This window comes from Anabrus simplex, chromosome 14 (assembly GCF_040414725.1).
Source record: "Anabrus simplex isolate iqAnaSimp1 chromosome 14, ASM4041472v1, whole genome shotgun sequence".
Lineage (NCBI taxonomy): Eukaryota > Metazoa > Arthropoda > Insecta > Orthoptera > Tettigoniidae > Anabrus > Anabrus simplex.
In genome coordinates, this window is record NC_090278.1 from 56,399,122 (window position 1) to 56,426,650 (window position 27,529).

A 27,529-nucleotide genomic window follows, 5' to 3' on the forward strand; every position below is an offset into this window, starting at 1 on the left:
GGTTGAATACATTTACAGGTAAACCCTGCCTATCGTAAAAGGCGACTTAAAGGGTCATGTGGCCATGGTCCCCTCTTTACTTTTTTATTATTTTCCGAGGATCAGATGTAGACAATTTCAAAATTTTGATGTCCGTGCTGCCCGGAGATGGGCATCTTACGTCTGAGATTATGCCCCAAAGCCCGCAATTGCCCATCCAGGAATCTTGCGGGTGGGAGCGCCATGTACCTTGGCAGTAGCATCCACCTGACAACACAGGTCCCCGCACTGCCGAATGCCAGAAGGACATATTATTATTAATTTTTGAAATTTATTTTTCTCTCTATATTTAGTGCTCTGTACACGCTATGGGGTACATGCTGTGGGGGTGACTGGAGGAACGGAGTCCTAGTGCTCATTGCCTCAGTCATCCCGTATTAGGCATCGTCCAACATCGGACCCCGGGCAGGACCTGTTATGACCACGTGGGTATTGCCTTGGCTGCTTGGTGCGGCTACAGAGACCCCTGATCGGAGTGTGTGGCATTTGGAGAGGAAGTTTTCGGGCATGGCTTCCAAACGAAGTCACCCCTCTCAAGGTGGTCCCGCACCGGTCTTTAACATTTGCTTCCCTGAGATGTTCAACTCCCTGGGAACATGCGCAGCGTGAAGGAATGCGATCCAGCTTCCCTAGGTTTCTGGTCGCTACCAGAACCGATGGGCATGATTTTAAGCTGGTGAAATCGATCCTTTTTAGTAGGCACATTGAAGATGTCTACGGCGAACTTTAGGACCACAAGAAAATGCGCAACGGTAGTTTGCTTTTGAAGACTCGTACCGCACTGCAAGCTGATCAGTTGCTTAAGTGCGACCACTTTGGCGACATCCCCGTCAAAGTTGAGGAGCACAAGTCCTTGAATCTGGTTCGCGGTGTCATCTTTTAACAAGACCTTATTAACACTGACGACGAGTTGATGGAAGACATGAAGAACCGTGGCATGACAGATGTCCGGCGCATTACGCGCAAGATCAACGGTGAAGACGTTGCAACTGTTGCCTTCATTATCTCTTTCAAGTTGTCAGTGTTACCAGAGAAAGTGAAGGTAACAACTTTTCGTTGCGATGTGAGGCCGAACATCCCGCCTCCAATGCGATGCAATCAATGCCAGCGATTCGGACATATGGTATCTCGCTGTTCGAATCAGTCTGTATGTGGCACATGTGGACGAGTAGCTCACGGTGCGGAGGAGTGCACAACTCCGTATAAGTGCACTAACTGATCCTGTTTTCATTCTCCTCGGGATCGGAACTGTCCGACATATCTGAGTGAGAAGAAAATTCAGGAGATCAAGACTCTGGATGGTCTTTCCTACATGGAAACGCGCCGTAGGATTAATTCCATGAATACACCTGCCCGTACACTCGACTATAGCTTGATAGCTGAGAGTCTTCCAGGTTCGTCTTTCACGACATCGTTACCCGTGACGATCGCTGCCCCAAAGGTGACTGTTTCTCCTCATAGCAACGTCGCACAGAGTAAAAGCTCGAAGGGGGGATCACACCACCTTCAACCAACAAGAAGTCTGTGCCGGCTGGCAGTTCCCAGCCGGCACAGCAAGGGTGAAAGGCTGTCTCCCCTCCTAAGAGGTCAGCGAAAGCCATGCCCCAGCCGGCGCAGGCAGCATCGTCGACTAGGGCTGGGAAACCATCTCGCATCGCCCGTCTAAATAAGAACAGAAGGCGGCGAAGAAGAGCGCCCATGCTGAGCACTCTCGCACTTCCTCTGCGAAGGAGGAATCATACCCCTCATCTGGAGGGTATGAGTCTGCGCCAGGAGGTACTCCCGCTCCAAAACCTGAGCACTCTCCTCGTAGGGGACCTGGACGCCCCCGAAAAGCGTCAAAGTTCTGGGTGGCACCCCGCCGTTTGTTGATGACGGGATGGATATCGCGCTGTCATCTACATCTACGGATGTAGACGTTGATAGTCTTTAGGCTTGTGAGCATTTCCTCGCTCATAACCTAACAGTCCTTTCGTAGTCCACACTATGGCACTGTTACGGTGGAATTGTAACGGTTATGATAGTCATCTTGCTGAGCTACGGCAGCTCATTAGTGAGTACGCAGCGAGTATAGTCGGTATTGAGGAGACCAACTTCAGACCTGGTCATCATACAGTCATGAGAAATTTCAGACTATACTCGACGGAACGATATTATGCTCACCGAGCTTCCGGTGGCGTTGGCATTTTTGTACGATCCGATAACTACAGCGAAGAGGTTTCATTATGAACCCCGCTTGAGGCTGTCGCGTTCCGCTGCCTGTCATAGCAACAGTGTGTAATGTTATTTTCCACCAGGCGAGGCTCTTAACTTAAATGATGTCACTGATCTTATAGATCAGCTTCCACCTCCCTTCCTCTTATTGGGCGATTTTAGCGCCCAACACCCCATATGGGGCTCTGAGACGCCTTGCCCCTGGGGAAGAGAGCTGGAAACATTAGTAACAGAGCTGGATTTATGTAATGTGAACACAGGGGAACCTACTCACTTTAGTGTACGATACGGCACATATTCTCGTATAGACGTAAGTGTATGCAGCCGAACGTTGGTTCCGCTGTTTCGGTGAAATACACACGACGATCTTTGTGACAGTGACCATTTTCCCCTCATTCTTACTTTGATGAAAAAAATCCGTCGAGGCTCCCCATCGATGGATTCTTAAACATGCCGATTGACCAAAGTACACATCACTAGCTGTCTTTAACGACGGTATTCTGCGGACCGTCGACGAGGAAATAATTTACATCACCCACGTTTTTCTTCCTGCTGTTGAGGAGTCCATTACCTTCTTCTCGGGGACTTCTCGCCGGAAACTCGTTCCTTGGTGGAACGAAGAAATAGCAGCAGCTATCAAAGAACGCCGTCGCGCTCACAAACGTTACCGTAGACAGCCTACTGAGACCAACTTGGTAACATTTAAGAAACTCCGCGCTAAGGCGCGAGTTCTTACTCGCCAAAGTAAGAAGGCTTCATGGGAAAGATATGTGTCGTCTATGACGTCACATACTCCGTCATCTCAAGTATGGACTAAGCTTCGACGGATTTCGGGTATCCAAGGATCATCTATTGTACCGGGAATCTTCATTGCAGGCAGTGTCTTCACTGACCCTCTCACGATTGCAAACCATCTAGCTAGTCATTACGCGAATTACCATCCTGATTTCCTCGCTCTGAAGCGGGAGGCAGAACGTCATCACCTTAGTTTTGCCACTCAAGCTTCAGAGGTTTACAACGTGCCCTTTATGGAATGGGAACTCCGCAGCGCCTTAGCCCTTTGCAAGGACACGTATCCTGGACGGGACAACATCCATAACCTGATGTTGAAAACCTTAGTGATGACAGTCTACTATATCTCCTTCGTGTGCTCAACCGAATCTGGATAGAGGATGATTTTCCGTCTCATTGGTGAGAGGGCATAGTCATTCCTGTCCTCAAGGCTGACAAAGATCCTAAGTATGCTGGAAGTTACAGACCGATTTGTCTTACAAACTGCCTGTGTAAGCTATTTGAGAGGATGGTAAATCGCCGACTCGTGTGGTGTCTGGAGAAACAAGGACTCTTGTCCGAGTACCAGTGTGGTTTTCGAGCCGCTTGCACGACTACTGACCACTTGGTACGCTTGGAGCGCTCTATCCAGGATGCGTTTCTCCGCAAACAGCACTTGGCAGCTGCTTTCTTTGACTTAGAGAAGGCCTACGACACCACATGGCGATATGGTGTCCTGTCAGTCTTGCATCAATGGAGATTCCGAGGTAACTTGCCGGCATTTATTGCGAATGTTTTGTCCCTCCGTCTATTCCGTGTCCGAGTAGGGAGGGCATATTCGCAATACCACGTTCAAGAAAATGGCGTCCCACAGGGATCGGTCCTTAGTGTCACACTGTTCGCGATTGCCATAAACGGTATTGTTGCTGCTGCTGGTCCAGCAGTAATACCGTCGCTATATATGGACGATTTTGCTCTGCACTGTAGGTCGTGCAGTATGGCATTCGCAGAGTTACAATTACAGCAAGCTATTAGGAGGGTGGAGCAGTGGACCTTAGAACATGGTTTCCGGTTTTCTGCCGCAAAGACCTCTGTTGTCCACTTTTGTCGTCAACGTACGCTTCACCCCCATCCTGAGCTTTATTTAGGAAATGTCGTTCTTCCAGTTGTTGTCACTCACCGATTTCCTATGCTCCTTTTCTATAGTAAATTATCGTGGAAGTCACAAGTACGACAGCTAAAAGTGCAATGCACCAAGAGGCTTAATCTCATGAGGTTTCTTAGCAGCACTAATTGGGGAGTGGATCGCAGGGTGATCCTGCGATTCTCATGGGGCACCTATTTTATCCCGGTTAGACTACGGCAGTGCAGCATATGGCACAGCAAGGCCAAGTGTCCTTTCAAAGCTGAACAGTATCCACCACAGTGGGGTTTGGTTGGCGATGGGAGCCTTTCGAACAAGCACCTTTGCTACCCTGCTTGCAGAATCTTTTGTGCGCCTTTACACCTGAGGCGCCAGCAAATGCTTCCTTCCAATGCTGCTAATTTGCGACAGATGCCACTTCATCCAAGCTATCCTTGCGTTTTCAACAATGGCAACCACTTGTTGTACGCCGCTCGTCCTCGAGCAACGCGGCCGGTTGGAACACGCTTGGATAGCAGTTACAAATTGTTTGACGTTCCTTCGGTTCCTTGCCTTGCCAGACAACCAAGTGGGGTACCTCCGTGGGTCGTACGACGACCTGAAAGAATCCTGGATCTGCACACTGCCCCGAAGGAAAACACGGACCCTTCGATTTATCGGAGGCGCTTCCTGTCCGTTGTTGACCGCTATCCAGGTTCAGTCGTCGTCTACACGGATGGTTCAAGGACAGATACGAAGGTGGGCTGTGCGTTCGTTGTTGACAATGATATGTTTCTTTTTGCTCTCTCCGAATCCTGTAGTGTGTACACAGCAGAGCTCTATGCTATCTGTGCAGCTCTGCGGTACGCACTGTACAATGAGCGCCGACACTTTCTTGTGTGTACTTACTCCTTGAGTTCGCTTCAGTCTATTGACACCTGTTTCGCTCGGCACCCTCTGGTCCAGCTGATCCAGGACCTGCTGGCCCGGTATTCGGATGCCGGCATCAGAATCACGTTTCTGTGGCTCCCAAGCCAAGAGGGAAACGAGTTAGCAGATCAGGCTGCCATGGAGGCAGTTACACTGCCCCCGTTGCCTTTCAATGTTCCAGCAAGTGATATTCTCTCTCGGCTGAAACATCTGGTTATGTCCCATTCGGAGATGGAGTGGCAGGCCATTCCACTTCCCAATAAGCTGAGAGCGATAAAAGGAACAACGAAGGTATGGAAGACTTCCCTTCGGGCTTCGCGGCTGGAAGCCGTGGTATTATGTCGTCTTCGGATCGGCCATGGTATCGTGACTCACTCGCATATTTTGAAAGGTGAACCCCCTCCGGTGTGTACCTGCGGCGAGCATCTTACCGTGGTACACATCCTTACGGAGTGTATGGACCTGGTCGATCTTCGCCGTAGTCTTAACCTCCTGGGTACCATATCCCTTATTTTGCGAGATGACGAGCAGTCAGCAGACCTCGTCATCCGCTTTATGAAGGATAGTGGTCTGTTTTATCGTATGTAATGATGTCCTTTGTGCTCGTGTCTCTGTGTCAATTACGCTTTTATCCTGTTGACGTCATTTTAGTTTGTGCTGTGTATTTTACTGTGTTATTTTAACGTCTATGTATGTATGTATCTATGTATGTACGTGTATCTGTACTAGAAGGCAATGCCTTATTCCTTTGTCTCCTGTATTTTCTCTTATTTTATTACAAAATAAGGCATTGCGAATTAGATCCACTGATTATTTTAATCACATACTCATTTTTCATCACCATTTTTTAACTCTAGTCAGTGGATAGTTTTAAAATTTTAACTGTCATATATCATGTTGTCCATCTCATTCAATTAGGGACCGATGACCTTCGATGTTAGGCCTTTTTAAACAGCAAGCATCATCATCATCATCATCACCAAAACTAGGGCATTCAACGTCTTACAGTTTAGTCCGGCTCACTTCAACTATGTTGATTGTTGGCACTGTAATTTTTGCAATAACGTAGGCCTCCTTCTTCAGGTGGCACAATTTGATCCATTTTGGTCCATTTCCTGCAAGGTATTGGGTTCTTGGTACCTTTATCCGTAGCTTACAGATGACTGGTCGGTGATCTGTTGGTGCATAAATGGGGAATTATTTGGCCGTCGTCATCGTTCTTCTGTCCTATCCATGGCCGCAATGGGATGTGGTCTTTCCTTCGTTCGAGGTCCATTCACATCACCGGCAACAATAAGGTAGTCAACGTTCTTCTTGTCAAGCAGTGCCCAGAAGACATCTTTGGTTTCTGTGCCCAGGCAAGTTTGTGGAGCGTTACACTGAAGAATTGGATTTTCCTTCTATCACCATCGTAGAGAAGTTACAACAAGCGATTGTCATACATATGCCCCTCTGAAACTTAACAGTTCAAATTTTGCTGATATAGCAATGCCAACACAATTAGTTGTTCATCGATTTCCGTTGTAAACCAGTTAGTAACCACACCCCATTCGCTTGACTTTTCTCCACTCCATCTTTTTTCCTGCACCTCACATATGCCTGTATGCCTTCTCTCATGTGCTGTGGCTATTTCGCTACTTCGTCCGGACGTAGTTCAGTGATGCGATACAGAACGGGGGTACTCGCTTGTTTAGCCGTCACGACACGTGCGACAATAAAGCTTGCGTACTTTTTATGCTGACTGGGCCCTGCCAAGGTGCGTCCCTTCCAGGGGACGCCCTTTTCTTGGTTCCAGTTCCATGACACCTATTTTCATAAGAATGTGATGGTGTTCTTTTACGGTCGGCCTGTTATGAAGGCTCATGACATAGGTATTTACGAAGTTTCGGAAATGGAGATCAGACGACTTTTGTAGCCGCTCCTCTGGAGAAGGCACGCTACGCTCCTTTCTGCATTATCTTCCAGGAAGGTAGAGTACCTCTTCTGCCAACTCTTCCGAACCGAACGTGTCCGTCTCCGCCAAATTTTCCAATAAAAACATTGTGCGTGTTTTGTCCGCGAGAGCTATTATATTATGGTTTTCCGTGGTTTCCCATTTTCACACCAGGCAAATGCTGGGGCTGTACCTTAATTAAGGCCACGGCCGCTTCCTTCCCACTCCTAGCCCTTTCCTATGCCATCGTCGCCGTGAGACCTATCTGTGTCGGTGCGACGTAAAACAGCTAGCAAAAAAAGGCTATTATATTTTGCTCGAGTCAGCCGATAGGCCCGTGACGAATTCGTATCCGTTACCTGGTACCCGCCACGTGTTACGGCGGTGTAACTTGTCCTTAGAGAACATTCATCAATACAAAGTTAAATAGCATTTTACTGGTAAGCTGACTGAGAACTTGATAAATCATTTTTCATAAACATCACGTAATCACGTCAAGAGGAATTGCCACAAAACGTACGGCATACACACCACTGTCTTACTTTCTGTCCTCGGTTCCTTGTGGTGGCAAAATCAATACCTTGTGTGGTGATCAAGTGGTCTAGCCTGTCGTATCTGGAATCAATGTCTCCGTTTTATCTGTCCACTTATTTTCTCCTAAGAGTGCAGTAACTACACGTTGATGGGTCTCCCACTACTTTAATTGTGAGGAAGTTATGCATTCCACCGGGTCATGTTTATTAAGTGCATAGAGCATGAGTTGGGAAGTACCACTTCTTATTGTGATGCATTTAGACCTGCTTGATCGACTTTTCCCATGCTTCTTTTGCAAGTGAGTCTCACCTTTAACCAAGCAATTTGTATTTCTCGTTCTTCCTTCCTAGTATCTAGAACCACTCTGCAGTGGATAGACAGGCACAGACTTGGATGCTATCCAACGATGTATTCATTCTCCTAAAATAATCACTTGTTCCTTGAAGTTTTTGAAATATAACGTATCTCATTCCTTCCTTTGCATTGCAGCAATATCCGCTACGGTGCATTTGAATATCCTGTCATCTTGAATTTTGGCTCAAGCCTTGATTTTCCTGCTCATTTTAGCTGTAGTGTTAGAGGAACACTTGTACGAATATTCAATAACGTGATTGCTTGCATTTGGGTTCAAATATTTCAGGATATCAGAACATAGTAATAAAACACTACGGCCAAGACGTGTTCTTTGTCGCCACCAGAAGTCTATGAAATCAGTATATGGAGGTGAAACGAAAGCGTCTGGGTTAGGGAAAGAGCCGTCTTCGGTATCCTGCTTTTGATATTTTTCGAGTTTTCATCAGAATTAATGGTTTCCATGTTGCATTCGGCCTCTGTTAAAGACATCAATTAAGACGTAGACTGATGTAATACATGGTAGTACGTATGTCCTTTTTGTATAAATCTACCGTCCTATATGTAGGTCGGCTCTGTTTGATTGCACGTGAAAGCTGCGTTATTATAGATAACCAAACTATGACGTAATAGAATGCTACACTGTTGTGATTATAACGTATAAATACAGTGCGTTTGTTTACTGGACAGTAAATAATATTTTAAACTATTTCCCGTGGTTCAGCAGATCTCGCTGTCTGTCGGCAAACAATGTTCTGAACTTTATTAATATCTACAACACTGAGATTCTCCCGAACAGCCTCAACAATAAGGGCTTTTACAAATAATATTACTCACCTGCCGGAAAGTGCAGAGTGGTTGAACAAGTTCAAATCTCCGAATCATATGTAGTCCTTTACGTAGGGGAACAGGCATATACGGATTTCATAAGTTAAACGTTCGCCGGATTGAAGAGCTTGTAATTCACCTCTTATCCTCGACCACTTCATCCCATGCATTATTTAAATGAAGTTGCCTCCGAACTCTTACGTTCCTAAATCGTCAGGCGTTTCTCGCACATGATATCGTGATTAGAGGGAAAAGACGCAAGACGTCGTCGTAACTCTCTGAATTGGACTTCAGATGATATTTACTCTCAGTAATGCAATGTTCATGAGTAATGAGCTCTCTGCATTAGTGGAATGTTCAGTAGCTGATCCTTTTTTGTGAGAATTATAATGGAGTTTTGTTTTGAACTCTTGGTGAAATCGTTTCAATTTGTCAGTGTAGATCGGGACCAGAGGTGAGCTACATGGATCATCAGGTTCCAGAAGGTGGAGCACGTAGTTTCGGGTGCAATTTCTGTGGCAGATCCTTCAGGCAGAAAGTCCATCTAAAACAACACACGCGGACTCATACGGGCGAGAAACCGCACTGTTGCGATGTCTGTGGCAAATCTTTCACCAGGAGTGACTACCTAGCAGATCACAAACGGAGTCACACAGGCGAGAAGACGCACAAATGCAATTTCTGTGATAAATCCTTTGCTAAGAAAAGTACACTCTCGATACACATGCGTACTCATACGGGTGAGAAGCTATACTGGTGCAATGTCTGTGGTAAATCCTTCAGCCAGAAAGTGAATCTAACCTCCCACATGCGGATTCACACAGGCGAGAAGCCACATAATTGCAATATCTGTGGTAACAACTTCGCCATACGAAGTACACTCACGAAACATGTGAGGACTCATACGGTAGTGAAACCTTTCTGGTGCAATGTCTGTAGCAAATCCTACAGTCATAAAACAACATTTACTCATCACATGCGGACTCACACAAAAAAGAAGCCATTTTGTTGCAATGTGTGCGGTAACTCTTTTACCGATAGAGATGCACTGTCGAGACACAATAGACACATACAGACGAGAAGTCACACTGGTGAAATATCTGCGGTAAATCCTACAGCCAGAAAAGCACATTTTACATGAGGACTCACATTGGCGAGGAGCCACACTGTTGCATATCTGTGGCAAATCCTACATCAGACAAGCACGCTTAGATTTCAAATGCGGACTCACACAAGCGAGACACCATACTAATGCATTTTTGTGTCGTATCTTATAGACAGAATGTAATTCTTAAAGTTCATTTGCGAACTCACACTGGAGAAGCCATACTGCTGCAATGTCTGTGGCAAATCCTTCAGCTGGAAAGAACAACTATCGATTACATTCCGACTCACACGGGGAGCCATACTTTGTGTTGTCTGTAGTAACGTCTTTACCGAAGTAGTATGCTTACGGCACACGTGACGACTCATACAACAGTGAAGGCACTCTAGTGCAATATCTGCAGCAAATCCCCCAGTCAGAGAGCCACACATACAGTTCAAATTCGGACTGACACAGGCGAGAAGCCAGACTTTGCAATGTCTGTGGCATATATTTCAGACAGTCAATTTAAATTAGAATGCACACAGGTGTGAGAACAAACGCATGCTAAGTAATGCTGTAAAATGTTCAGAGAATCATGTAACATAAGCATGCAAAAGTGAACTACTCTGGTGAGATGACGAACTGCAGCGTGTTTTATAGAAAGTCATTCGCACGCTGTCGGTGCCCACGACCGTCACGTCACGCCGGGCTGAAGCCGCATGAGATTTAATAATGTTATTTTCCTTTTATATCCCACTAACTACTACACAGGGTTCGGATTCCCACAAGACCTTCTCTAATTTTGGAAATGTAGCCAGGCACATGCGATCGCACACAGCGTAGAAGTAATAAGTTCCCTAGCCAGTACAGCACCTTCTCTGTACACTCCATGATGTACACCGGAGAGCTGTCCAAGCCTATGTGTCATTTTATCTGAGATAGAATATCCCTCTCATGCATGAATTTAAGAAAAATTAAATTAAAAATATTGTAAAGGGGTTTTCCTGGTTAAAATGACCCTATTAGGTGATACAAACATAAAACACAAAACGACGTTGCCATACTTGGCGGGAATAGTGGAATAATGTCAACAAGTCATACATTTACTACTTTGGTTTATTGTACTAGTATTTACAAGAACTTTTTGCACCTGGGGCAAGTGCATGAGTACAGCAAAATTACACTGGTCCTACTGGGTTATTTATATGTAACTGATGTACTTCACATGTTCATATTTCAGGCAATGGTATGGAAACTCTGAAAGCACTCTGACATAGTGGTACATTACATTTTCCACAAATATACTGGGTTTACTAGCGCAGTTTTTGTCACGGCACCTGTTGGCATTTCTAGCCTCTGTTTTCTGCGGATAATGTACTACTCCATCCATCCTCTTTTCAGCAGGCACAGTATGTATAGCTTGTTTCTTGAGTGGTATTGTATTGTATTGTATTTATTCATGAACATAACAGGCGTTCAGCCCCAAATACAAGTTCATAATAAAATAATCCAACCTAAGCCACCACGTTCACAACAATAAATAAAATAATTGTAACACAAAAGAAAATAATAATAACTTAGAAACCAACTGGCCTACAGTTGATTCCCTCGAGGAACCGTTAGCCTTATCACATAAAAATATAAAATACCACTTTTCTTGACCCAATTCCTCATTGCTGGTCCCATACTACCCTACATAGAAAGGGAAAAGAAAAATCATACAATCAAATCTCAACACTGGTCTCCCTCCACACTTACCTTAAATACCACTTCTCTTACAACACATTAATACTGCTCGTATTGCAACTTATCCTTATTTACTCATGCTTGATCTCATTTAAAACCCAAGCCACGCTCAGCATTAAATTTGCTATCGCAACCATCACTCATTACGTGTCCTTGTGCATTCAGCACATACGTCATCTTCATTGTTCTCTACCTTACTCACTGTCCAAACCATAACAACCAACATTCTGCAATTGCATTCCGATCCACCATACATTACATTTACCAACCTGCATTTACTCTTACAAAATACACCTACTGTACCAAAAAGGTATAGAAAAATAATACAACACACGCCACCAAACCAAAATTTACAAAATGACACCACTTAATACAATCACCTCTCCAACTCCAAAAATTTCAGCAATAAATAAAACCTCTCAATACCAAACCATCTTCGTCTACAAAAACCAAACACTCATGTACCAACAGTTCTTCCACGCCACATTTCATTTCAATAGATAATAAAATCACCTCTACAACTCCAAACATTCATCAATACAACTACCATTTAATACCAACACATTACCTCATATACCACCTCTCATTCTCCCTAATTCAGTAATCAATGATCTGATTGCATCAACTTACTAATATCAAACACAAATACAATATTACCACTTCCCAACTCTAAAATAATTCAGCAATAAATAAACCATCTACCCATACCAACTCCCGGATTCAGATACCACCTCTTACCCACAATTTTCATTTCAGATCCACCTCATATACCTTCCACAATACACCACCAAATCAAAATTTACAAAATCTAAAATTTACAAAATAACACCACTTCTCACCACATTTCAACAATGGTCCTCAGTAACTTCAACCATTTTATACCACCACTTCTCCAACACCTCATTTCAGCAATATGACACATCATAACTTAATCATAACACATAATCATAAATACCAAGCCGTCAATAACTCTACATATCAGTTCTCCATCACCACATTTCAACCATCTTATACGACCACTTCTCCAATAGCACATTTCGGCAATAGCCCTCAATAACTTATCCATCTCCGCCCTTTCCAAGACCACATTTCAGCAATATAGCACCAGCCCACCTCATATACCACCTCTCCGTAAAAAATTCAGGAATAATCAGATTAAATACCAAACCGTCTTCACTTACAGCTTACTCATGAATACACCACCACTTCTCCATACTTCTCCAACACCACATTTCAACATATACCACCTCTACTTCTTCAACAATAACACTCAATTTCTGCCATCCACCATCTTATATCACCACTTCTCCAACACCACATTTCAACAATATAACACCTCCTCACTTAATCATAAATACCAAGCCCTCAATAACTTCCAACACCACATTTCAGCAATATAACACCAATTCCACCTCATATACCACCTCTACTTCTTCGACCATTACACTCACCTTCTGCCATCCACCATCTTATACCACCACTTCTCCAACACCACATTTCAGCCCTATAACACATCATAACTTACATACCACTTCTCCATCACCACATTTCAGCCTTCACAAATAAATACCATCATAACTTCCAACTCCACAAACACCACCTCCATCTCTTACTTCTTCGACAATCATGCCCTTAATTACTTACTCACTTTATTATTGGTTTTGCTTCTTGTTACAATACCCTCATTACTTTTCGTAACTCTCCACATGACCGTTAAGTCTCTATTTCTCCATCTGCTCCAACTCTGATCATAATTCTGCCAGAAACTCTGCCGGGTTACCTCTGACCTTACTTGTTTACCCTGATCTTGCCTTACTCCACTGTTTTCACTTCCCAGCCTTTGCGTTTCCCTTACTTCACTGCTTTCCCTTCCTTTCCTGTTCTCTTGACTGCTTATGGCACCTCTTCCTGCCTCTCTTCACACCGTACACTGATACTTTTGGTATTCACATCACTGCCTACCCCCTCTTCCTCCATATCACTACCTTTCACTTGCCTATCTTTCCCACTGATCGCTGCACTTCTCTCTGCTTCTTCGTCTTGTTTTATCTTCATTTCTAGGTCCATCAATTGTTTCACAGACCAGATCCTACTCCAGCTGTTGCTTGACACCACCAGCTCTTGTCCTCTGATAATCGCTCTCAGCCCTTGCAGTTTCTCTCGTATCATGTGTTTTCTAAGAATTCGCTCGTTCGTGATCGCTTCCATTCCCACGTCCCTCTTGATCCATATTTTTTCCCCTCCATATTACCCGCATTGCCTACCACAATATCCGCCATCAACGTAGAAAACAGTTGTACTTTGATCGGCCTTTTACCTCTCCTTCCCACTCTTTGCACGTCGTCTATATCCACTTGACTAAAATTAATTTTCATTTTCCCCTGTATTAGGTCCACCACCTTATAAATTGTAAGCACTTTGTCCTCTTTTTTCTCCTCAGGCACACCATATATAAATAAACATTTCTTCCTACGATGTAGAGTGTTGGCTTCCACTTCTGCTTTCAGTTTCAGCGTCTCCTCTTCTAATCGTCCTACTTTCTCCCTTAATGTTACAACTTCTTCGGCATGTTCCTCACTTGCGATGTTGTATCCTCTGCCCTTTCTCGGAACAATATCTTCATTTTCTCAAACTCCCTTGTTTGCTCTTGTATCACATTTTTGATTTGCTCAAAGGGGCAGACTTTTACAATCACCTCTTTTACCACTCTTCTGAATTCTTCGAAGTCTTCCCTGCTCTCATTTCCACTGTGGGTCGGACCTGGGTTCAGTTCGACCCCCGCAATCCATAATAATATTATAATCACCGCCGCTGATAGAATTAATTCACCTTTCTTTTCTGTTTCTATTATGCGCCCTCCTAGCTTCACTTCTTCTTTCTTCCCTGCCATCTTCCTATGGTCGCTCTATACTGCTCTACACCAATCATGGCCTGTAAGCTCCTCGCTACCTTCCTGCACTCAGCACTACCACTCCCTACTCCCGGGACCCTCCACTCAATACGTCTGCACTCGCCCGTGGCTTAAGCTGAACTGTTCTTGAGTGGTAGTTATGGGCCATTTGTGCATCGCCGTCCCCTCTTCCGTGGTGCTTCTTCTGCCTCACTACTGAAGTCCTGTTGCCACTCGACTCTTGAACTCGAGCAGGTGTATAGGGGTCTTACAGTCCATTTTCCATAGTAACCAAGCATTTACTAATTGGTATTTAGCACATGGTAACTATCCTGAGAAATACTGTGATAAGAGGCACGTCAGCTCAAATCTTACACTGAGGTTATGCAATCATTTCTCATAATAATTGCTGTTACAATTTTAATGGCCAGCCCCGTGGTGTAGGGGTAGTGTGCCTGCCTCTTACCCGGAGGAGCCGGGTTCGATTTCCGGCCAGGTCAGGGATTTTTACCTGGACCTGAGGGCTGGTTCGAGGTCCACTCAGCCTACGTGATTAGAATTAAGAAGCTATCTGACGGTGAGATAGCGCCCCCCGGTCTAGAAAGCCAGGAGTGGGAGCCGAGAGGATTCGTTGTGCTGACCACACACCACCTCGTAATCTGCAGGCCTTCGGGCTGAGCGGTGGTCGCTTGGTGGGCCCAGGCCCTTCAAGGGCTGTGGTGCCATGGGGTTTGGTTTGGATTTTTACAATTTGAATACATTCTTTAAAATTGTAAGTTGCAAACCTACCTGAGACATCTTCACAGTGAAACAGCTCAAAGTAAATATAGTATATTGCTTGACACTGGAGAAACACGAACACTGATTTTTTCATGCAATCAGTTAAATGCTGCTATCTGGTGGGAATGTAAACTACTATAATCTTGTCCTACAAACATCACTTGCTCATCTGATATTACAAACCATTTGGAGAATCCTGGAAAATAAATATTGGCTGAAGCAGTTGAGACTACAAGCTAACCTCAAAAAAACACATGGTAGTTTGTTGCATGATGTCCTCATATATGGACGCCCGTATTATACCAATATTGTGTAAAGACTATAAACCAGAATAAGCTAAATTATATTGGTAATGATAGTAGAATACACAAAATGAAGAATACACACTTACGTTGGGCATTTTCAAGATAGGAACAGCTCAAAACAATTGGAAACTGATGACTTCTCATAAAATGGCAAACCATGAATATCATGTTTTCAATTATGCCAATTAAATGCTGCCATCAACTGGTTGTTTATAAAACTGATGTTTTCCACTCTTAGCAACCTAAAATAATCTTTTAATAACTTTACCTCCGTCTTTGGAAACTCCAGGGAATAAATAATGCCTAAAAATTCGGATGTCCTCATATGAGGACACCATGCATGAGAGGGATATTAAAGTAGAAAAACGTCAGGTCCGTGTGTGAAAGGAGCAAAGGAAATTTCATGAGTTTTCTCCTGGTCAGTCTTAGATTTTTACATCCACTTGTTCTCAGCCCAGGGCGAACCGTTTTCTGCTTCTGGACATCAGTAGATGTGTGGTCAGTAACACTCATTGAGGGGCCATCTAGATGCGAGGATAAAAAGTAATCCGGGTGAATACGAAAGAATCATACGACAATGTAGTAAAATATTAGAGGCGAAGGAGAAAAATATTCAAACTTTTGAATAAACTTTCCAAGGGAATAAATAAGTGCCAAATCAAGTCATAATAGTGTATACAATTGAAGGAATTGTTGCTGATGACTGAGCACATCTGTGCTCTCCCCTGCTACACGCCACTAGCGTGTTCCGTTAATTATTAGTAGACCAGGAGCTCAAAACTGTACCTGCGTCCTCGGTTCTTGTACGAGAGCTTGTGTCTGTCAACCTGTTCTGAATGCAAATTGAAAGTTCAACTTCGTTGCCCCTAGCAATTCATGAAGGTCACGTCAGTGCAAGGGAACTTAGTTTTCGCGAGATCGGTGTGCACAACGTTACTCTCAAATGAAGAATTTCGCAGCGATGCTTTACTCGGAAGTTATATCAAGTCCTGGTGCGAAGTAGTAATCAGATACTAGCAGTCCACAGCCGACATTGGATGACTCTCTGTGTAGCGACCACGGTTCCCCTAGCTCAGTCTGCAACCTGCTCACAGTGTCCAGTTTGCGAGGCCTAGCGTGTTTTGCCGATACCTTCATTCTTGGAGGTGGTGGACCTCTACCACCATCACCAGTCCCGTATGTCAGAGACAAACAACCTGTGGCGAATATAGTGGAGGTTGATTAGGAAAGCTGAAAGCGAAGAGGCTGCCACAAACTAGTGGCCCTTTTAGTGATCCTGTACGACAGGCAGGGAACAGAACAGTTCACCACCACCCTTGTTTGTATATGTGCAGGTAATTGCACATCCTCAAGCTATATTTTGACAAACAGTTCTTTTCTTTTCCTCGGTCACAGGCTTGTGCGAATTTTCTTACCAGGTGTAATCCCACTGTGGGCACGGGGGATAGAATAACACACACGGTACCCCCTTCCTGTTGTAAGGTGCGATTCAAGGGGCCCCAGAGGGGCTCACAAATTGGGAGCGTGGGTTGGCAACCACGGGTCCTGATCTGAGTCCTGGCATTGCTTCCACACACTTGTGCCAGTCTCTTCACTTTCATCTACGATATCCGATCACCATTGGTCAGTTCTTTTTCTTTTACAAGTCTGACGTATTAGAACACTCAAGGCCTAGGGAGTCTTTGATTTTTGTGCCCTTTGTGGCCCTTGTCTTTCATAGGATGACGTCTGCGTGTTTTCAAATGTTGGACCCCTTCCCTTTTTTCCCCATTGATTAGTGTCATATAGAGGATGTTGTCTTTTACTACCTCTTAAAACAATAATCACCACCGCCACCTCTTACTAGATGTAAATATTGATTTCCTGATATTTGTTACTTATTAGTGCTAGGAAACAGTAGGCCTATTATTATTATTATTATTATTATTATTATTATTATTATTATTATTATTATTATTATTATTTACAATAATCCATGGCGTCAGACGTGCGGATGCTAGGTGAGCTCAGGAATGTCCGCTTTATGGGTACATACGACCAGGAAAGGAGAGAAGAAGGAGAATCCCAAAATCATACCTGACTTTTTGTTGATACCTCACTGTTTTTTGGGTATGAAAGAGGTTAGTGTCATGTTACATCCTGGATCCAATTATCCTATATCATTAATAACAATTATAAATAGTACTGGTCCAGAAGATTCCTGAGGAACTCCTAGTTTTATAGGTTTCAAAGATGTACATATTGTGTCCTGTGTTTAAAAACCATCTAAAAGCTATTCCACATATACCAATTTCGATTAGTTATACCATTAGAAACCCCTGGTTCACTGTATCAAGTTTGTTGTAATTAAGCCTACGGCTAGATAATCTTTATTTAAGGCACCTTGAAGCTGAATTACAATATCAACAGTTGCATTCATAGTTTTGTTATTTAGAAAACCGCACTGGTAGTCATAATATAATGCTTAGAATTTAAATTTAAGCCACTAAATTATCACTGGTTACCAGATTGTGTCATGCTGGTTGCCTACGGCGTCAAGTCGGAAAGACCTGCATCTGGCGAGCCGAACTTGTCCTCCGATACTCCCGGTACTGAAAGGCATTCACCATTATTATTAGATAAAGACAAACATTGAATAAAAGAGCCTCATTGTAGCTGTTAGATTTTTCAATTGGAGCGCATGCATGAATAATATATAAATGGCTATGTTTACTCGAAAGCCGAGTTTTGTGCCAGTCACCATATTGGGAAGCTCACCAGTGCCATTTAATTCCTCCAAGATGAGACATTTTCGTGTTTTTACCGAAGTGACGGATTAAAAGGGCATCTTAATCGTAAAGATACGCACTCAAGACTCCTGAACACTTTTTAAATCGCAATAGCTTAAAGATTCGGAATTATGGGACCAAATATACTATTATTATATCAAGTTTGATTTGCCTCATACGTATTGTAGATTTGCGAAATATAGCTAAAAATAACGTAATAAATTCTCAAAGCCATACGAAACAACATTGTCAACGTGTTGGTGTTAGTATACACAAATTATACCAAGCACAACAAAAATACACACAATAGGTCTACTTATATATAAAAAATTGCAAGGCCTATGTGAAAATTTCATATATCACACTAACACTACATAATTATGTACAATGTAATACAGAGAGATATGCAGACATCAGCAGATCGTCCGGCCACATGCTTGAATGGCCACCATCTTGGCCTTCGGGGCTTCAGGATGGAATCCCGGCCGCATCGATGTAAACAGATATTTTCCTTGCTCAGGGACTGCAAATTTATGCTATATTCAACATCCCTACTCCCTCTGTGGGTGGGGGCAGTAGAATAACACCCATGGTATCCCCTAGCTGTCGTAAGAGGCAACTAATAGGAGCCCTAGGGCTCTGTGCTTCCGTGCTTGTGTTGGAGACCACGGGGCCCTTAGCTGAATTCCGGCAACGCTTCCACTTGTGCTAGGCTCCTCACTTACGACGGGCAGGGGTACGGTGGGTGTTATTCTACCGCCCCCACCCACAGCAATACTCCCCCTCCTCTTGTTGTCACCCACTGGCCCATATTGTTCAGAATACATTTTCTGCGCTAGTTGGTAACTAAATCTGATTCCCTTTGTTTCTGGAAGTGTCATCGTACAGCATATACCAATGGCAGTGGTAGTGCCGCAGGAAATATGGAGGATGATGCGCTTACGTGCCGCCTGTTTTGGTGTACAAGTACTGGTTGAAACATACTCTGTGGCATAAGGATTGCCAAAGTATATTGTTAGCATATATCTGTATTTGTGTACTTTTGTATCATTATTTTACTTGGGGAGAAGCTACATTTATCGTGTAATATTTTCCTTTGTTTCAAGTGATAAAATTATGACGTTTATGCTATAGATACGATATAGAAGCAGCATAGTACTAGGGATTGTTCTGCGTCATAACTCTGTTCCAGTAGCGTAGCCAGGATTTCAGTTTGGGAAGGGGGGGGGGGCATTCATCCAGAATTTTATTTTGATAGGTGTCCAAAATTTCATAGTTTAGTTGGTGTAGAATACCGAAAAAGGAAATGGGTGTCCTTGGATCCAAGTAAGAGTGGTGGATTTGTGCGGATTCCGGAAGCTAATAGTAATCTTCTTCTTCTCCTTCTTCCCCCGCTTTTCCCACATCTGTGGGGTCGCGGGTGCGAACTGTGTAGCACATGTGGATTTGGCCCTGTTTTACGGCCGGATGTCCTTCCCGACGCCAACCCTATATAGAGGGATTTGATCAGCGTTGTGTGTTTCTTTGGTGGTTGGTAGTGTAGTATGTTGTTTGAATATGAATATGTTGGGACAAACACCTAATCCCCAGCCAGAAGAAATAATCAGACGTGATTAAAATCCCCAACTCAGCCGGGAATCGAACCCGGGACCGTCTGAACCGAAGGCCTCAACACTAATCATTCAGCCAATGAGTCGGACTCCGTAAGCTAATATTAATGTACATTATATATAAAATGCTCAATAAAAGTACATTCGTTAAAACTCCTGAGGTGTCTGGACTTCTTGGACGACAACCCCCGCACCCCCCGGCCCCGGGCTACCACTGTTACTCCCATCCCAACATAACTGCAGCATTTCATATATTCCGAGTACAAGTGAAATGAATGCAAGGATAAACAGTTTGAGTAAGGATGCAATATTCTGGTTTATAATAAATACGGTGATGTTATTATAATAATGGTCATGTGATAAGCAATAAAGAAGTGACATTTTATACAAATAATGCGGCAAAGATATACACACACATACGCCTCGAATACAGGTTTCTCGTTCTTCTTGTCCATGGCTAGATGATGAAGGCAAGAGAATGATGGCCCACCGTGACTCGTTATTTCGACATCATAAACAAACCCTAGATGGCACCGACTTCGAATCTAACCGCATCTTAAGAAATCGCACAAAGCAGTTAAGAAAAAATTTAAAAATGTATATATTTTCGGAATTTAGCTAACAACTTAAATTCTTATCTCGCACGGGACCAGTTTAGAGCTCTGGGAATAGGAAAACATCAACAGAGACAGACAACTCCTGACATTCCCCTTGACAAACTGAACGATTACTTTAGTAGAATAAATAATCAACCTACCCAAATTAACTTTTCCGACTCACCGCCCTCTCCTCCAGCCAATCCACCATTCACATTACACAGTGTCACAGAAAATCAGGTTAAAAAGCTTTGTACTCGATTAAATCAAAGACTACAGGTGTAGATGATATTCCTATTACTTTTATACATAACATTATGGGTGCTATCTCGCCTATACTGACACACATACTGAACTACTGTTTACTAAACGGAACTTTCCCTACTGTCTGGAAAACAGCCAATATTGTATCGGTACCTAAGAGTTTAGACCCACAATCACCCTCTGACTCTCGTCCTATGTCCGTACTCCCAGCGCTTTCTAAAAACTTTGAATGTTTAGTATACGAGGAAGTTCTGGAATACCCATAAAAATTCTCTTTTGTACCCTTTACAATCTGGATTTGAGAAGGGTCACAGTACCGCGACAGCAATTTTGAAGTTTACTGAAGACATTAGAAACGCTATGGACAAACGATTGCTCACTATACGTATCCTTCTTGACTTCAGTAGCGCCTTCGACACTATAGTAATTCCGACTATGATAAAGATAATGGAACTGCTTAATTTCGACCTGGCTGTGCTTAAGGTTTTTCGTTCTTATTTGAGTAACCGTCAACAGCATGTAACAGTAAACGATAAGGCCTCTAAATGAAAAATGAAACTTAGTGTTGCCCCACAGGGCAGTATTCTACGGCCCCTAATTTTGGGTATTTTATCAATGACATACCATCTGTGACAGGAGATAACACACGTGACCTCTGTGCTGACGATCTTCAAATATATCGACACTGCAAGACAAGATATTAACAGGGACCTCCGATGACTCAGTGTACTGTATATGCACAACGAAGCTCTCTTGTACTAAACTGCAAAAGAACTCAGACAATTATAATTGGATCACGAAAATTACTGAGTTGCTCAAACAATGTCGCAATCCCGCCTATCCTACTGAATTATTCCCTACAGTAAAACGGTTTAAAATTCCGGCGTAATGATGAATGAAGCAGTTGATTGGTCTGATCACGCGAAACAAATACTTAAATTTTTTTTGGAGTTCTTCACCCTCTTAAACGGCAGAGGGATGCATTTTCATTTGAGCTACAGGCCAAACGAATACAGACACTCATTCTCACTATTCTTGATTATTGTGACGTTGTTTTAGTTGACATGACGAGAGAAGAAACACTTAAACTTCAACGAGCACTGAATTCCTGGCTGCGATTTATTTACATTATCGGGTACGATGTTCATATCACCCCATACTATCAGGCTGTCTCATGGCTGATGTCTGATAAACGTCGGCAGCTACACACTTTAAAGATGGTGATCAGAGTGGTAGCTGAAAGTCAGCCACTGTATATTTCTTCTAAATTCATCTCTTTATCATCATTTCACAACTTAAATACACGTTCTAGATTCATTATTTCTATTTCACTGCACCGCAAAAATAACATTTATAGATAATTTGTGGTGACTGTTGACAGATTATGTAATTCCCTGCCAGTTCAGGTCAGAGAAACTAGCCTTTTTAAATCACGATTTAAGGTCACCTGCCCGAGACTACCTGCTGAGGACAGCTGACTGAATGGTTGAAGTATGAATGTGTGCGTTCCTGAGGATTAGCCATTTTTAAGAGTTTTTAATATTAATTAGTTCTAATATTAATTTAGTAAGTAATTTATTTAAATTTATTTTCAATTCTATTAATTTATGTAGTTTTAACTATTTTAAGTATCTCAGTATTTTATTTAAGATTCTGATTAGTATTTGGTTAAGTGTACGAGAAGGCCTGGAGCCCTAACTTCGCCACTGTACTGAAGGCACTAACAAACAAACAAACATATAATGTAAAGCGTATGGGTATAGATATTTTGTTAGTTGGTAAAGAAAAATACGCGTTACAACATATGTTATGTAGGGTTTACCTTGTCCTATTAGTTTCCAACGCGGTTAGGGCCACGCAGTTGTGAGCTTGCATCCGGGAGATAGTGGATTCGAACCCCACTGTCGGCCCGCTTCCTTCCCACTCCTAAGCCTTTCGTATCCCACCGTCGCCATAAGGCCTATCTGTGTCGGTGCGACGTAAAGTAAACTGTTAATTACTTTCCTCGCAAGCCTGGGATACAGAATATAGTAGTATAAAGTTAGAGTTTTGTGACGCTAATATTCGTATGTATAATTTTTATTAACGTGTCAGAAACCAACGGCACTGAGCTGTTGCCATTTCAACACCGTTTTAAGGGTTACCGATCCAAGCCGGGATTTGAACCTGGGAACTCGGACTCAGAAGAACAGAGACACAACCAACTGAGCCACATGAAAAGAAGGCGTTTGAAATTAAATGCAGTTAGTATTTTTACAAAGTTTTATGAGGAGCATTTATTAAGGCGTACGTTTTCTTACTGTCCTAAATGCACGAGGCCGGACGGAAGAACTAGCTGGAAGCTAAGGAGCCTTGTAGGGGTGTCGCTTCCTTCTCTGTTCACTTTTCCAAACTAAACTCCATGACGTAACAGCCCCGAAGCGCCATCGCCTACGCTGTTCAGCCCGGAGGCCTGCAGATTACGAGGTGTCGTGTGGTCAGCACGACGAATCCTCTCCACCATTATTCTTGACTTTCTAGACCGGGGCCACCATCTCACCGTCAGATAGCTCCTCAATTATAAACACGTGGGCTGAGTGTATCTCGAACCAGCCCTCAGATCCAGGTAAAAGTCCTTGACTTGGCCGGGAATCGAACCCGGGGCCTCCGGTAAGAGGCAGGCACGCTACCCCTACACCGTGAGGCCGGCTGGTTACTTTTCGGTCTCCTTATTTTCAATTTGTCTTAAGGCATCCTGCATTCGATTCCCGGCACTGACGGGGTTAAGAAATGCATGGGATGGGGAGGATACAACCTTGTTTTGGGGTGCAGTAGAGTTTTCCTTGAGTCTCCCGTAATCGAAATATCTATGGCCTGGAGGGTAGTCACCTTCACGGAGTGTAGTACCAAAGTGGGTCCTTTTTTAAGAAGACAAATTAAATAAACATTCTACTTCCTCACAAACGAAGAACGATATTATCAATTTTACGAACAGTTTCAATAATGCACCCGGTGTATGTACAAAAGCTATGATTGTACATGGTAACAATCAAAACCAACAATATCTACTGAAGATCCGTCACCGCACTAGGTAGGACCGGCTTTCTTTTTATATCCACCGGGGGAGTTGGTCGTGCGGTTAGGGGCGCACAGCTGTGTGCTTGCATCCGGAAGATAATGGGTTCAAACACCACTATCGGTAGCCCTAAGGATGGTTTTCTGTGGTTTCCCATTTTCACACGAGGCAAATGCTGGGGCTGTACCTTAATTAAGGCCACGGTCGCTTCTTCCCATTCTCAGCCCTTTCCTTTCCCATCGTCGTCATAAGACCTACGGTGCGACGTAAAGCGAATTCTAAATAAAAAATAAAAATCTTTTCACAACCCCTTCCAAGGAAAAGTTGTATCCACACTACTGGCCTGGACTTACACCATTTAAGGTACAAGGTAAGTCCGAAGAATGGTTGGATACTCAAAATAAGCCACCATAAATGATGCAGTTCTGGCTTAAAAGTGTAAGGAAGCGTAAGGGACGGGATCTAGTGTTTTAAGTAGAATCCGCATCAATAGAACGTGACTTCTCATTTTAAAAATGTTTCATGTATCGACTGCGATTCAAGCCTGGGCCGTCCTGATGAGAAGATAGAACCATTGGAACTGAGTTATCACGCCCGCCAATTACAAAATAGTTACCCGCACTTTAGATGGTGCCATTTGAGGTTCCAATCAATCCCCGGGAATTTGACAAAATATATAGGCCTACCTATCGAACTTAGGCACGACTCCGCGATTGTCTTGCTATTTTTAAAGTAAAAAAAACTTTTTCATAACTTACAGAGGATGCACAGTGACAAAACGGTCCATCTTCAAAAAAGTTACTTATATGGCAAAAAATGAGGAACTAACGTGCAGCTCTCAATCCTCTCACAGTCTACCCAATGCTGCAACTTAAACACAGCACATCTCTCAACCACGGCACAACCCGAGGACATTGTTGTTTCCTGGAACCGATATGCAAAAGCGGACACGATGTTGTAAGCTTGCAACTCTTTCTGGACGTGGCCCCCCCGTTATCTCGGTGGTCACGTTCCGGCCCCCTACTGAGTAATCCCTTGCTAATTGCCCCTTTCTTCATGTCTTGACATTTGTCAACACACGATAACATTCTCAATACTGAGGGCTCTACAGAGAAATATCCCCGCGCATCACAATCCTAAGTGTCTTCCTTTCATTCAAGCAGTACAAATATGGAGAATTATGTATGGCCCTATTGAGCCCTGCTAGTAGATTCTTGCCGCTACGTTAACTTAACAGTTTGGCGTACGTTTTTACGTTGTTCTTACCGTACGTAAAACAACGGCTGATCCTCGCTCTAGTTTCAGGAAATATTTTTTTTGGGGGGGGGGCGGCCCCACTGCTCCCCTCCCTTGGCTACGCCAGTGCTCTGTTCATAAGAGACTTCAGTATGCTAAACCTCTAAAAAAGCCTTTTATTTTTTACTTCATACTTTAAGGCAACCTTTAAAGTAATAATTTTTCTAGTACACGGTGATTACAAAGCATGTTGTGCAAACGCCGTTCTGAACACATTTAATTACGGATGTCCTTATATGAAAGACTACGCAGTACAGGAGTGTACGCCGCTATGTGTTGACGTCCTGGGCTAACATATACTTATCATGCATGCAGCGCTCTCTGTCAGCTTGACATGCGTGGCTTACATTGTGAAAGTAAATATACATCTTTGCGAGGTGAAGTGGTCCCTGGCATTCAAAGAGAACACATCCCTCCTGCAGAAGTAATACGAGGTAAGATTGCCGTTATTTACCTCTCGCTATAATGCCATTTGCGCTTAGAGAACCTTATTCGACCCCATATAAAATAAACAACAATTACTACTATGGCCATTAGACCGCCACCAGACAGACGTTAGATATGGAAGCCTCTAAATTGGCAACGTTCGTTGCTCCCTCTTGTGTTCTCAGCAGATTCTGGCGAGAGCTATGTGACCACTTCCCAGATCCAGAAGGCCTTTTTCTAGGCGAGCAGTCTTCACCGAGTCCCCGAAGAGACATCGATAGACTCTCGAAAGAAAGCACGTGACGGCCCCAAACGTCCTACTCCGAAGCCATCGCGATCGTTGGGAAAGGCAACAGAGATAAGGCCGGTTGTGCTTTCGTCGCCAAAAGACTAAGGGGTAAACCAGTGAGAAGATAAGAGTGGATCGCGTTAAGAGATGTTGCTCCTTCAAACATTACTACGTGACGGTCAACTGTTTGGTGCTGGTAGGTTGGTATTACCTCTGTTCGCTGATACTGTTAATATTCTTGTTAATTCTTATCTATATATTAAAAGAGTACTTAAACAGCTTTGCTTGATTCTGTTTTATTATCTCCGGAATTACTTGCCGGGGAATAATGATATAAGGATAGGTCCCTAAATTCAGCCAACTTTGAGTAATCAAAACAAAAAATTCTGAAACTTTATAATACATTAAATACCGTACATATAATTTGGATATATTTTTCATGAATCGAATCAACTTTGAATTGGCGTGTGATACTTTCCTATAATGCACATACTGTTGAATATTATCTCTGTTTTCTGTATGTTTTTTATTTCATTCTTCTAGTTGTTCTTTGATTTCTCTTCTATTTGAATTCACAGTTTTCAAATGACCTATAAATTAAACACTTTATTTTTCTTTTAGAATATTAGTTTGGATAATGTGTCATGTTTTATACTAAGACTGTATAACTGAATGTGTTACTTTGTGTTAGGCACCACTGTAAAATAATAATTATTAATGTAGTAACTGTATATTTTTATTGTATTACCAACTTTGTGTTGTTTGGGTAGTTCATTGTATTCTTTGTATTGTCTTTTTCATTTAATGTTTAGTAGTGTAACTATTAATTTTACTGTATATTGTGAACATTGTAATTGGGCAAAAAGCCTGTTATGTTCATCACTGAATAAATAAATAAATAAATAAATAAATAAATAAATAAATAAATAAATATCGGTGGTGATTAGGTTAATATTGATTCTTGTGTTCTTCTCTAGGGGTAATTTCATATATTTTTAGTTACCTATGCATTATGTTTATAGTTTGATGTGCTGTGTGCCTGGATGTAAGTAAGGGGTAGGGCATGACCTTCAGTGTTGCTGTTTCCAAAAGGTCCAGCATTAAGGCAAAAATGGGTTAAGGAAAACTTCGAACCAAGTGATAGATCTAATAATGTTGTGTGCATGAAACGAAATGTATTTTTAGGTAAGATATTATACATATAAGAGGCGGTGATCTAATTACAGTGCCGCGTAAAGTTCCCAAGTTAAAACTAGTGATGCCTACCCTAGCATTTCCACCTATCAGCAAACGTACCTTACGACAAAGAAAATGAAATCATTTCCGGGAAGTTCCGGGTCCATTTGTGGCGGGGTATAGGCGACTTTATCTGCAGTATACAGATGACTGGGCGGTGTTGCTACACAGCGATTTTGTAAGGAACAACTGTTGTATGTTAAGATTCCTTCTTCTCACAATGATGTAGTCAGTCTGAGTTGCATGGGAGCCACTGTAGTACATGACTAGATGAGGATCGTGCTTTTTGAAACATGTCTTGCTGATAATCAGTTTCTGCACAATCGGCAATTCGTTGGCCGTCGACGGTCTTCTCACCATATCCATGTCCGCCAGTTTCTGTGTGTTCTTCTTTCCTCCGACAAGTCCATTCAGGTCACCGGCAATGATAAGAGTCAGCCGTTGCCAGAAGATATATT

At 43.0% G+C, this 27,529-nt stretch overlaps 1 protein-coding gene across 2 annotated transcripts in view; it reads left to right on the forward strand.

The window, feature by feature from the left end:
• LOC136885341 (zinc finger protein OZF) overlaps positions 1 to 27,529 on the forward strand; it is a 95,608-nt gene that overhangs the window by 42,213 nt on the left and 25,866 nt on the right. The window contains exon 5 of one of the 2 annotated variants that reach the window (XM_068230370.1): positions 9,165 to 9,949. The exons of the other annotated variant lie outside the window; for it this stretch is intronic. Coding sequence (XP_068086471.1) covers positions 9,165 to 9,864 — 700 coding nt within the window. The 3' untranslated portion in view covers positions 9,865 to 9,949. Of the gene's footprint in view, positions 1 to 9,164; positions 9,950 to 27,529 lie in introns of those variants that run through there. 2 annotated transcript variants of the gene reach the window in all.